General features: G+C 44.1%; 1 protein-coding gene across 2 annotated transcripts in view; it reads right to left on the bottom strand.

The window, feature by feature from the left end:
• Window positions 1-13,158: 13,158 nt before the first annotated feature.
• The window catches only part of KCNJ2 (potassium voltage-gated channel subfamily J member 2), an 8,012-nt gene continuing 7,094 nt past the window's right edge, over window positions 13,159-14,076 (bottom strand). For both annotated transcript variants that reach the window (XM_009283489.2, XM_019473192.1), the window contains one exon: window positions 13,159-14,056. In XM_009283489.2, the coding sequence (XP_009281764.1) occupies window positions 14,025-14,056 (32 nt within the window). In that variant the 3' untranslated portion in view covers window positions 13,159-14,024. The remainder of the gene's footprint in view (window positions 14,057-14,076) is intronic.

The following is a 14,076-nucleotide window of genomic DNA, read 5'->3' as shown; positions in this document are numbered from 1 at the left end:
GGCTGCTAATGCACTCCCGGCTACCTGGCTTTCTGAAGAGCTGTTTCGAGAGTCACGAGCCAGATTTCAGGAACACGCTCTGACCCTGTGAGCTGCACAGTCCTGCCAGGTCCGCGTCCGAATCCCAGGGCTGGGATGGTGCTGCATCGCATGTAACCTCCGGGGTGTGCTGAAGTCACCAGGGCTTTAGGAACCAAACACCTGCAGGACACAGAGCTGACTTAGCTCAGACTTTGAAAGACCCTTTATAACGCTTACCAGTGTGGTGCTGGTAATTTTGTTAATAAAAGGACCTGGATCCTTAGAGGGTTTAAATGGGTGACATTCAATCAATGCAGCTACACTGCCTCAACCAGCGGAGGGTCCGGCACCTGGCGAACCATTAGCAACCCAGCCCCCAGAGGATAAAATACAAAAAGAAAATAGCTCTGTGTGAAAAGAAAAATGACACCAATAACAACAGAACAAAGCCCTCCCACGTATCGAATGGCTGAAATGGCTGCAAGCAAATCCTGTGCATTATCTGGCAAAATATGATTAAAATTATGCCTGTAAGCTCCTTAAGGGGACAGATATGGTACATATGAAAGTTATATCTACTTCAGGGTTTCCCCGTCTCTCTGCAGTCAGATTTGCAGCTTTCTTTCAGAGGTTACTGGAATGGGGTGTGCTGGGTTTGCACGTCTCCTGGCTGGGTGCTGCAGACCTGCCCCTGCCGCATCTCCCCAGGTAGGCAGGGTGAGTGGTCCCACCACTTCCCAGCAGATGCTAAGGCTGGGTGCCACACTGGTACGACTGTAAAAGCCAATCCAGTCTGCTCTTTTATACTACAAATGGGACGAGAGGAACGAAAATCGTGGCGATGTATGCTATTGACAATGCCTCCGGGCTTTTGACTAATTGTAAATCAACATGACACAGTGGAGTTTCAGAAAGTGAGATTGGTTTTGGTGTTATTTCAGTAATCTGGTGCTTCTTTAAACATTAACCAAGCCCTACTGCATAAAACCAGAGACACCATGGGGAGAAAGCACTTCTTGCAGGACATCCCTCCCCCTCAATTTTTTGCTTGATGTTTTTAAGTGCTCTCCTTAACCCAGTTTTTAGTGCTCCCAAGTGATGGGGACTGCTATCCAGGCAGCAGCTGAGAAGTCCTGTTTATTTATAAGAATCAACCAGAGCCATACAAAAGGTTATGGCTACAGGCCAAATGTCTTTGACATCATAGCCTGTCATTAATGGCATAAATCCTCTGTGATTTCATTTCCCAGTCAGCTAACCAGCATCTATCACAGATTATTTTAAAGGAAAAAAATGTCTAAACATTTACCTTCAAATCCCAAACAGATCATATCATTCTATTTTTCCTTCCCAATATTAAATATATTCTCTTGCATATGGCATTTTTATTACAGGTTGCGACCAGTCATGGAGCTTGTTTCAGAGAGAGATATGTACAAAGAGAAGTTTTCTTATTGTTCCCTAAGGGGAAAAACAAAAATGGCATTACATTTAACAAAACCTTTACTAACCACAATACTTTGCTGTTTTAATGTATTTTTGTTCCCCTGCTTGTGCACCAGATCTCTATCTGGTCATTCATTTTGAGGGAGGGAAAAATTAAAAAGGTTGCTCCCTGTGCTACAGCTTCTTATATCTGAGAATATTTAATGTGGACAGGCCAGAACAGTTTTACTTCAGACCATGCTTGTCCCTTCTTTTCCATAAAATGATCGTGGTTATGTGCAAAACATCATTAGCAAATGACTCAGAGCATGAAAGGACCGAATACATGTAATGCCTGAGTATTTTAATTTGAAACACCTTGGTATTTTAAGTCTTACTGACCTTGGTGTATTTGCTGGTGGACAATTCACTGCTTGATAATAAGCCTTGATATTTGACCAGTCATTGCTGGTTACATTAGATTCGGCCTAAAAAGCACAAGAAAAGTTTTCCAAACCAGGGCTGGTACTAAACCTGGAGGGGTAAACTGGGAATTCTTCTCCATTTATATGCAAAAGCAGATAGTCTGAAAGTCAGGTTTGATCTCACTTTTTTGCATATAAACCTGAAATCACTGAAATTAGTCCAGATTACACCATTTGGGAGCAAAAGAACCCGACGGGGCTGCCTCCAGAAGAAAACATCCATAGTGTAATGTTCAGCACTCACTTATCAGCTCTCATCTCAAAAGCACCCTGTAAGGAGAAGTTAATTATACTCAATTACAGATGCATTCTGAGATCCGAATGAATTCAAACGAAGAAAACTTAGGATCAGATCAAGTCCATTTCACATCTGCTGCACTAAAGGCAGAATTATACAGGCAATTTGGTACATGGCGGTAGCAGTTAGGCTGAGGCAGCGAGCGTGATCCTCCTGATGCCAGTGCAAACTCCTGGAAGCTGTGGTTTTTTCAGTCCCTGATGCCTCTAGGTCGCAGGGGAAGGGAGCATCACAAGGAGCACCATGCAGTAAGCAGCGTGCCAAGGGGCCAGGGCAATGCAACCAGGAGGCTGCCCCAGCCTGAGAAGGTACACCTGAATTTTCCCAATGCAGAAAATAACACATAGGGACACACAAGCAAGACTGGCTGAGCAAACGCAGTCTCCCCACTCTCTGTGGCCACCCTGCAGTGTTCAGAAGAGAAAGGACAGAAGTGGAGCTGGACATTACAGCACGAACCCAAAGTTCCCATTTGAGCCATCACTCTTGCCTTCATCCCACGTTAATCCTGTACCCCAAAGCCCTCATCACCAACAAAGAATAACAAAAGGACCTCACGCATACCTTAGCAAATATAAATTAGATGTTTCCTTTTTTTGAGCTGTCTGGAATCTCAGGAGGCACCCGTGAGCAAACGCTACCCAGACGTGCAGACAGCACCGATGTGTCAGAGCACTCATGTGAGAGCCAAAGTTAAAATATGCCTGCAAAGCACCAGTAGCTCCATTCTTATGACTAACGCATCCCAGAGGTGCCATAACATGCACTGATGCAATGAATTCTGGGGCGCTGGAAGGAGTACAGTGAGAGGAGGAGCTGGAGAGGAGAGTTTCTTAGGAAAGCCAGCAAGTTATTTTTCCACAATTTATCATACTACTTTTACATTGCGAGTTAGCCTTTTCCTCCAACTGCAGAGATGAAAAGTCACACAACTCCAGCATGAATTAAGCCAGCCAAGAAAAAGAAAAGCAGCTTTCTCTGCTCCCCAGGGCATATATTATGCCTATTTGTTAACATTTTTTGATATGTGGAGGAGACAAACTTCAAGGAAGGAATGTGGTCATCTCCTATCTGAAACAAAATCTACCATGTTGGAACGGGCTGAACATGTTTAGTTAGGAAGATGTGTTAGGGGCAGTAATATATTTGATCGGTAATGCTTACATTTTTCAGCGCAAATTACACAACGCGGCGCTGCCCTTGTGAATAACAGTCACATGATGGACTCTTACGGCTCTGGTGGAAATAATAAATAGCACATCTGCGCCCTGGCAGAAGAATAAGGTATGTGCCCGAGCAGAGCAGGAGGGAGGTCAGCAGCAAGACAGACCCCAACTACCGTGGTCGCAGAAGCTCCCAGGGTTTACGTGCTCCCATGGATGACGAGCCAAGTATCAGCAAAACTTCATGAGCCTTTAGAGTAGATAAAGTTACCTGTAAATGTGTTGGGAAGCTTCCTCCCGAACAGCCATCAGCAACAACCGTCATCTGAAGCAATCTTTCCAGGGACATGGAAATATCCGTGGAAGCAAACCTGCAAGATTCGAAGTGTGTGGCGTGAGGCTTTGAAGCAATACATAATTAATTATATCTCAAATACATGCAAATAATTTACACATGTAACAAAATCTCCAAATCTGAAAACCCAGAATATGAAAGACTGCGACTGGTTAATCATTTACTGTAATAGCAGTATTGTCATTAAAAAGGTGCCACGATGCGATTCTTGCAGCAGATGAAAAGGAGGGACAATACGTGCAAATGCTACTCACATTTTCTTTTCCTGCTCTCCCAGTGGTTTAATTTATATCTGATGAGACTACAGTTTTAAGAAGGAGAATGGCACGTTTGTCTCACTGGTAATACCACGCAGGATGAAAGCACTCTCATTATTCGCACTGAAAGATCCAGATTTGCTTAAACAAGAACTGTCACAACATGCTGAGGTCCAGGGATTCCTTGGGGAGCTAGCCTGACATATTTGAAGCTGATTTGCATTAATTTATGAATATTACATAGTCTGTTTGTCCAATGGTTCTAAAGATGTTTAGTCAATGCATACCTTGAGTTAATTCAATAGAAAAACTGTCAGATAATACGCCAAGGGACGGGCACAGCAGTTCTGGCAACCCCTCCTCACTAAACACTGAGCGTAAAGAACTGCAGAAGGATTTCATCGCAGGAGTTAATGAGCTATACATATTGAAAATTCCAAGATACTCCATCTACATTAAAATGTTGCAACTATAAAGGTAAATACCTAATCCACGAGGGTCCTTGAGATCAAAGCCTGGAGAAGAGTGTCACTGGGATGAGAGAGAAATTAAAGGGGAAAGGATGAGAAGGGCAGAAATAAACTCCCGAGCCTGCTGGGAGACAGCTTTGGAAAACTTGAGATAACGACTTTAATACAGCTCCAGTACCGGCTCTAATTAGGATAAATCAGGGCTTCCCTAATTGCTTTTAATCCCCTTGGCTTCTTTGGAAACAGGAGTGACCATGCACAAGGCGTGCAGCCCCACGCCGGAGCATGTGGAGGAGAGCACCATGTCGGAGATCCGCAGCCTCCTTACCCTGCTGGTGCTCTCAGAGGCAATGTTGCATACGGGATCACATTTGCAGGCTGGCCAGATAGAGAGGGGAGGAGGGAGGCCGAGGACACCAGGATGTGCAAGAGCAGCTGTCTCCATCACCACAGCCTTTGCAAAGCAAGATGCAGCTGACGTTATGCCTTCCTCAATTGAATTAATTGTCTTCCTTTTCCACATGTTGCTGTTACACTCACCCAAAAACCCTGCAGATAGGTGTCCTTCGGGTGGAGCTACTGAGCTTGCTATAAAGAGCAGATGGAGCATTTTTGCACTCCATTTGCTTTGAAATGCAGTGTGTGCATTTGAGCTGCTCCATACATTTATTCACTTTATTTTCCTTTAAAGCCTTTTTTTTTTTTCCCTTCAATTAGCTGCTGGGCTTCTTATTAGAGGGTAGACATCTCTTGCCAAACCCTCTTGCAGAAGGAAGAACGGCATTCCCTCCGTTTCCATCTGTAGATCACAGAGGTATCCTGAGTCAACTGCAGACAGCCAAAGCTCTCTTGCCTAAGGTGTAAACAGAGAAAATACCAACTTTTGATCTGCTTCTACCTTTCCAGCAAAAGTGAAGTCAGTGCAAGTATCAACATGGGAAAAAGAAAAAAAAATGATTTGCTGGTCTGTCTTGAATTCTCTGTGTGCATGTAAAGGACTCGCACATAAATACAGGGGTAAAGATGGAAGTGTTTTGGTTAAAGGTAGGCATTCCTCCTTCCCGGGAGCTAACAGCCACTGCACCATTTAAGAATATCAAAAGACTTCAAAAATAGAGCTAAAACGGTATTATTTCTCTGGGTAATCTCTCTGCCCCAGGGTGAGATTCATCCCTGTTCATAAAGATCCTGTGCTGTTAAACTATAAAAATCTACCCTGCCCTGTTAACAGCTTATGATATATCAATTAAATGAAACTCCGATAATGATTTCGGTGGAAGCAGTATCTTCGAGTTTATTAGTCTCGGGCAACACTAGCAGCCAGATTTTTCTCAAAGCATAATAATCAAGAATTTTCTTAGGTAGTGACCTCAAAGTGCTCTGGTTTGGTTTGTTCCTTATTTACAGCTGAGCGTCGGTATTTGCAGGCTGGAGCAGCGGATTCCCAAGGCAGCCGTAGGAGGCTTGGGCAGCCCAGCGAGCACAGCAGCTTGTGCTCCTGCTGCTTGCGGACTCCAAGCCTGGATGAAACACAGGCATAGCCATGAGGCACCTTGCATGCCATGTAATGCAAAATAATTAGTCAGTTAATTTGCATATCAAATATAGTTTATGCACAGCAAGATATTTTGCCTTTAAAAAAAAGAAAAGGGTTAGTAAAATATCAATCCTGGAAAGCAAGAGCCTATGGCTTCGTACCTGCTGCAGCAGGGAAGGTCTCCCCAGGGAGCCAGCGTGCTCCTTGCAGCAGGAGGGAGCAGGGTTTCCCAGGGGATCCTCCCCGCGGCTGCCTGGCTACGAGGAATAACCAGAGCAAGGCCAGGTTTGGGCATACAAGACTTAATATGTGGTTTTGACCTTGGTTCCTGAATTACCTTGAAATCTGCTATAGTGGGGAAGTGCAAAGAGCGGGGTATCCAACAAGGACAGGAGATCTGTGCCGCAGCTCATGACTCCCTTTTGCACCGCTTCCCAACCAGGGTGATTCAGTAGCTGTTTCACAATTTAATGTATGTCATTTGTATGAGTTTCAATGTAGATTTTTTTTTAAAAATCCGTTTCCAGGATCTATGGGTTGAAATCCAAGCCAGTAAGGAAGGAAAAGGCAAGAGCAGTGGTTTTTTTGTAAAGAATAATATAAAATGTATATACTGCTGAAACAGGTATGTTTGTAGCCCCTTCCTGTCCTGCCCACCCAAAACTATAAAATGCATTGGCTTGCGTATAACAGCCTGGATTTGCACACTCAGTAAAGCTGTAAATGTTGGTGCTAGATTAAAGACTGTACTTCAGAGAAAACTTTGGAAGGAGAAAAAGAATGCTATTTTCAAGACTCAGATTTCATTTTTATATTCTTGAACTTTCTATAATTTTCATTGCTTTCACTTTTCTGTCCTGTCCCCAGACAGTAGCAAACCAGCGGAAACATCCCCACGATCTGCAGGAGAGGACAAAGCAAAGGCAATGCATCAAGCTAAAAAGAGGGAAAGGCTTCAGGTGGCCTTGAGGGTTATAAAATTATGTCAGCTCCTTACAAAACAAAGTCTGCCCTAGGCACAAGATAAATGGAAGGATTTAGCTATGGATTTCGGTTCCATCTGGAGAACTGCCAAAAGCATGGAGCAGCCTGCTGCGGGTCTTGGTACGGCGCGGTAGCCAGTGTTACCGTGTCTGCCTCTGATGCTGGATGTGATACGAATGATTCATGTGATGTTGCTGGTGTTCCCCTGGCAGCGTGTGCTCCCGGGACAGCATTCCTTCCCTTTCTCCAAATAGAAGCAGCACAGGATTGCCGTGAGCAGTGACATACTGCTGTCATTTCCCACCTCTCAGCGGCCGTCGTTCCCATGTAGCTGCTCAATTCACAGAGACCCGTTCCGGTTCCCTCACCCAGAACTTTGAAATTTTCATCTCGAACTCCACCAAGTGACTCGACAATCATTCAGCTGATTTTACTCATCCTCTAATTTCCGTGACTTGCCATTGCAGTTGGTGCAGGTGGCGATCAGAGTTTGGCTTTGCTTGGTGGGTTAGGGAGTGCTGCAGGACTCCTACTGCTCTTTGGCTTCCCCCGTAAGGACGCACGGCTTTTGCATTTCCAGCATCAACAGTCCTGTTCTGACTTCCATCGCGGCTTCTGAGCTGTGAATAGGTCTAAAAATTGCCAGTTCATTGAATTTAGAAAAACGTTTGCAAGTGCTTTTAGAGCCTACTTATCTGGAAGCCAATGGGGGACGAGTTATCTGAATACAGGTGAAACAGCCGAATCTTGCACACCAAAGAGCAAATGGAGAGAGAAGCAAAAATCAGTCTGAAAAATTCACAAACTTTCCCCCTTAGCCTATCTCGCACAGGTTTACCAAAGTACCACTCCTTACACTGCTGCCCTGAGGCGTGCAAGAAGCCGTCTGGACTCCGTATGTGCACTGAACCCCCCTGCGAAGCTGACAGCCCCGTCCCCAAAGAGCTGACGGGCCCGTCACACGGGGACAAAAGAGCTAATCCAGACAAGGTAGGTGTTGAATCCTAGAGTGCAAGTCTCATCCAAAACCTTCACTGCATGGCAATCTCCGCCTGCCAAGAATCCAGAACCATGAAACAGGCTCCCCTGAAGTCACAAGTGTAACTTAAACATCTTGAAAGAATGGCCATTTCTTTAAACATTATTATACATTTTTGCACACCTACGAAGCCTGTAGTCTTCAGCATGAGCTTGGCATGTCAAAAGAATCAGCAAGCACTGCTAGTTTGACGAGAAAACTGGGGAAACGGGAAACAGTTGGTTCGTGCAGCTTTCTCTAATGCACCTTCCCGTGCTGTCTGCTGAGGGCACATGCACCCAGCGAGCAGCAGGCAGCGTTGCCTGTATCCTGCTGTTGCTGGCATGCCAACACCCGCGCTGTTATGTCTTCTGTGGCATTTTACTCATGCCGTCTAGATTCAGGTAGCATATGCTTGTGTCCTGCAGTGCATGCTTGATGCTTGCTAGATGCATCTAGCTAGTATGGGAGGGAGAAGTTTAGCTATTACCTTGCCAGCTACCAAAATACGCCGTCTGTGTTTTGTTGCTATATTTATGCTGACTCCACCTGACCAGACAAGTGGCCAGCAGGAGAAGGGAAAGGCACTGACAGGAGAGGGTGCTAACGATTTAGGCAACGGGAGCGAGCCAGGCAGAATATGCAGACAGTGGCCCCCGACCGGCTGCCCCTGCAGCAAACATCAAAGTCAGGGTCAAATCAGTGAGTGGCTCTCACAGAGGATGCTTTTCAGTAGGGAGGATAAGCAGATCCAGGCTGTGACAGCTAATCTGTATCTCTAAATCCAGCCCTGTAATTATTATTATAAGCTTTCCAAGAGACCATTAGATTTGAAAAGTAAATTTGAATTTATAAATTGAGTCCTTCTAGATAGGGTCAGGGCCCCATCTGAGGCATCATTTAATAGCATTACAGACTGATAAAAAGTTTGAAAAATCTGCAGAGGGGTCAAAACTGTGTTGAAATGCTTCACAGCCATCCTCAGCCCTTGCAGCGTGTTTGATTCCGGTTAGATCAGCAGTTTTGAGCTGAGTCACAGTTGTGCAGCCTCAATATCTGCCCTGGAGGCCACACACAAACAGCGGGAAAGGAGCTTTCCAACCCAGACAAATAAGGGCATTGAGTCTCTTTTCGGTTACTTGAGGCCTGTTCCCGTGACGGTTCCCCGTCCCGTTACACAAAAACCCAGCTCCACGCTTGTGACATCAGGCTCGGGACTCCAGACAAATGAGGCATGTATGAAGATTACAGCGAGCGTGTTCGGAATTGAGCTGAGCTGAGGACCATCATTTCAATAAGGGGGTGTTCCAGGCAGACATGAAACACTGGGATTTGAAGATGAGTTTCCTGCTTAATTTTTTAATCCCTTTCCAAATCTTTCAATGCGCTTGCTTGTGCTTTCTGTTTTCATCCCCCGCTCCCCCCCTTCCCCTGCTTTGTAGTTTATGCAGACTTTGAGCTATTTTTCCATTTCATACAACTTGTAGCTAATGATCTGGAGCTCTGCGGTTCCGGGTATGACCTTAAGGAAGTCCCTCAGTCTCTCTGGGGCAGATCTTCCTTTGGTGCAAGTTGCCTTACACCGCACCGTGTTTGTGTTCTCATCTGGGAAATAATGACGGTATCACCTTTCCTCCTGCCTTTTGTCAAGGGAGAGAACGACCTGTCTCTTCCTAAAGTGCTTCAGACAATGACTGTGCCCAGACAGCCATAAACACAGCTATATAATAACCTCCAGACCCATCTCCCCAGTTCATTTACACACATGCTGCACACACCGGTTCATTCTCAGGTTTTTTTTATTTATTTAGAAATAATAAAATAAGACATAATATATAAAAATCTGTACAATCCACAATTTGTGCAGTACATTAGGAAGACTTTGATACAAAAAGGCTGCAAACAGGACGCCCTGTTTTTTCAAAAGTTCCTTAAAAAAAGCCCCCCCCCCCCCCAGCCATAAACACAGCTATATAATAACCTCCAGACCCATCTCCCCAGTTCATTTACACACATGCTGCACACACCGGTTCATTCTCAGGTTTTTTTTATTTATTTAGAAATAATAAAATAAGACATAATATATAAAAATCTGTACAATCCACAATTTGTGCAGTACATTAGGAAGACTTTGATACAAAAAGGCTGCAAACAGGAAAATAGTAATGGACAACTGTCAGATGCCTAGATTGTTCACCTTACAATAGCTGCAGGCCAAAAGTCATTACAAAATCAGTTTCTCGTTGGCTGTGGGATGGCAACTATGCAGCACCCTTCTACTTTACAATGGTCGTGAGCAGCCATAATTTAAAGACATTACAGTACTTCTCAGTTTTACCTTGTAATCCATTATGAAAAAGAAGACCTAAGAGAACAAATAAAACATCTGGACCCTTTGTCTTTTCCGAGAAGAGCAAGCGCTAAACTAACAACACAGAAGTTTATCATGGCTGGGAGAGAGTATCATTAAACACAGCTAATAAGTAATGATTTCTACCCTCACTACTTAACCAAGGACAACTCGCACGGAAGAGACAGAGGAAAGAAGAGATCCATCCCCACCTGCCTCGGAAATGCTTTTTGTCACTGTACGCAGTACTACATTTTAGACAATGTGTCTCATTCAAGTATTTTCAGGGAAGGGCAGAAATAACATATTCCCCCCCAGACCCTAAGCGAAATACAGTATAAACCTTCTGTGCGAGCCAGTTGAGCCAACTTTATCCTTGATAAAGAGGCCGAACCAACCCCTCCTGGAGTCTGCGGGTAGAGCTCAGTCAGTTTAAAGGGCCCCTGATTAAGCATCAGCTTGCCCCAGGATCATCGGGAACTGAAGAAACGCTGTCAGTCACCGTGTAGTCCTTAAAAATAACAACATTTTTAAAAATGACTAACCCAATTTGCTGCTGTAGAAGTGTGCTACCATAGCCTGTCCTTACTGGGCTTACCACGGCGTTTGAGAAACACAGAAATCATGGACAAGGGGGAAGGGATCCATGGAGTGTACATTGCAGGTCTCCTTCTAGCAGCTTCCCAGAGCCAGAGGCTGAGTGCAATTCTGCAATGTAAGATTCAATCGGCAAAGACAAAGGGTTATTAAAAAAAAAAAAGAAAAAGAATGCAGCAGAGAGTGTAATGGATTACCTCAATGCACACCCTCGACAAGACTAGCACTCGGAAAGCTGGTAACTTTTAAAAATGCCAGTAACTGGAACGTGTTTTCAAATTAAAAGTCCATGCTTAAAAATAAATAAAGAGAAGTTCATAGCATTAGGAATCCTATAAGGCTTGCAAGTAGTTGCTAAAAATCATGCTAACCGGTAGCATCTAGGTACTAGCTAGCCAAGACTGCCGAGCAGAATTTATACTTTTTGTGGCCTTTTCTTTTTCTTCTTCTCCTTGTCCTCCTTTACAGACTTCTATTTACATTTGGCTTTAAATATGAAAATACTTGATAAACTTTATAAAATGTACATTTTAAAAATATTTCTGAAAAACTGACTTGAAAAACAAAACGAAACAAAACAAAACAAAACAAAACAAAAAAACCCCCAAAACCTCTGCACCAGAAATGTTAAGGGGGGAGGGGATTTTTTTTTTTTCCTCTGAATTTCTTTTGCTTTAAAGAAACAAGCTGGATCCTGCATTTCCCCATCCCCCGTCTCTCATCCCTCCCTCAAACATGTCAAGTATCATTTAGTGGGAGCACTGTGCACCTGGGGGATGCTGACCTGGAGAAAAGGTCCCCTTTCTCCTGCTCAGCCTCCCTTTTCCATCCCTTCCCCATTGCGTTTTCATGCACCCTCTCTTTCACTGAATACTCTTTGGTTTATTTATTTTCCTTTCACGAGAATATCACAATAGCAGCACTAGCAGCACTCAGTTGTCTTCACTACTGTTGACCCAGAAACTGCAATCAAATCGCCTTTATATGTTCAGCCTTTCCTTTCTTTTATGTCCCCCCACCCCAGTAACAGCCTTAGTACTTGCACTTAATCATCTGCCCTCTCTAGTAGCCAAATCTATGTTTACAATGTCGAATTTCCACAGTTTCGAACCCACCCACTGTAGATACCATCTTATTTGAAACCATTTCATTGCAGGCATTTCTTTCAGGCAGGGCTGGAAGGGGCCAGAGGCCTTCACAGATATCTGTTTGCAGAAGACATTAGACCTAGAACAAGCTGTTTTTTAATGGCATACAGTGATCCAATACTGCAAGAGTTGGCTAGGATTATCGTCCCCACCACCACCCCTCTCCACCTGCTCTTTGAGGAGCAGGCGTGAAGCACAGGTTCGCTGTCTCCTTGATCTTAGAGGCACAGAGAATTTAAAGCCTTCTGGGTGAAGGAACCAAAATACCGCTAGAGCCAGAGCTTCGCAGAAGGTCACAAAATCTGCTCGGAGCTCGGTGACATGTCTTATCCACTGACCACTCGGTGTTTGCTGGGGAGCGGAGGCAGGAGATGGACCTCGCTTTGCAGCCTCATCCTCCCCAAATGAGATGGAAAATACACTTTCTGACACCCTTGCCCTGCTGAAGAGAAGCATGTTTTACAAAATGCTACAGTCCCTGTGCCATTCCCAAGTGCTGTGTTGTAAAAGTTGTTTTCTCTTTTCCTCTCCATTACCCTCTCCCTTCCTCTTCAAAAACCTCTTCCCGGGGATTTATCTATCGCTCGGCTCATCTGTGCCTAAACGCCTGCTCCAGCAGCGTTAGCCTCTAGCATCGATCAGCAGCTTCGCGTGTCTCTGGCATAGTTTAACGGGGAACACATCGGCGGCCAAGGGGCTCGGGTCAGACGCCTGCAGCACATAGAGGATGGCTCAGTTTTCAGGAGGCTGGGTGAGCGCTGAGGTCTCGCATCAGTTTGGGAATGTGTGCACTAACACTTGACCTGCCGCTGCAGCCCGACTCGGCGAGCGACCGGGGAGGACAGATGTTTGCTTGTTTGCTTTCCCCCGACTGCGTTTCTCCTTACAAGAAAGGAAGGGAATTTATTTCCCCATAGAAGAGCAGGGGGGAAGGGGAAGAGTCCTAGCTCACTTTAGATCCGAGTCTTAAGCTTTTAGAATAAGGTGCAAAATAAAGGTCCTAAAAAGAAAAAGAAAAAAAAAAAAAAAATCAAAACCAAAAAGAGTGTCTTTTTTTAATAAACTCCGCTGTGCAAAACTGCATTTTCTTTGGTATCCATTTAGGTAGTTTTAACTTAGTACTTTTTCTATGTGTATATATATATATATATTTTATATTTCATTTTTCCTTTAGACAGAGAATTAAATTCTCCCCCCCCAAAATCATAATTTTGCTGGAGGCTACTGATTGGCCTGATATTACATAATGCCCCTTATGTAATTGGAAAGAGAGAAATTGATTCTAGCTATCAAACTACTGGCCTCAAAAGGAGTTTAGACTTTCTGGCAACATTGGCCTCTCTGAAGTGATCACGAGCTTTTCAACCCAAAAAGTTCAAAATTGACTTTCTTTTTTTTTTTAAATTACACAAGAGAAAATAAAAACTACACTGCAACAAAAATAACCATTTGTGTTCATCCAGTTAGCAGCAGCTTTTTAAAAAATAATTATAATAATAATAATAAGGCAGATTCTTGCCTTTGTTATGCCATTAAAAACATTCTTGTTCCCTAGAGAGAAGCATTCTGGAAAAAGTTGAAAAAAAATAATAATAACCCAACCAAAGCTTGCCTGCAAGTTCAAGTTTTGTAAAAAAATATATACATAATTTATTCTACAACATATGTGCCTTCTGTTCATACTTAGACATGTTTAGTGCTTTGTGTTTAGAGTTCATTTTCTGTCACCCCTCCTCTGAGGACAGCCCTAAAACCAGCCTGGGTTTCTCAGGTCTGCTTGCCTTCACACCACTCTTCAACAGTACCGTTGTCTGAAAACTGTTCTGGGCCAACTTCTCAGGTCAACGTGCCTTTGACCGATAGATGTTTTGTTTTTTTTTTTCCTTTCAACCAAAAGAGAGAGGAAGAGTTTTCAGTCATATTTCCGACTCCCGCCGTAGCGGCCGTGGGGGCAGAGGCACCCCCCCC

This window comes from Aptenodytes forsteri, unplaced genomic scaffold (assembly GCF_000699145.1).
Source record: "Aptenodytes forsteri isolate BGI_AS27 unplaced genomic scaffold, ASM69914v1 Scaffold86, whole genome shotgun sequence".
NCBI classification, from domain to species: Eukaryota; Metazoa; Chordata; class Aves; order Sphenisciformes; family Spheniscidae; genus Aptenodytes; species Aptenodytes forsteri.
Note: the sequence above shows the minus strand (reverse complement) of the source record. Positions and strands in the feature narration are given on the sequence as shown.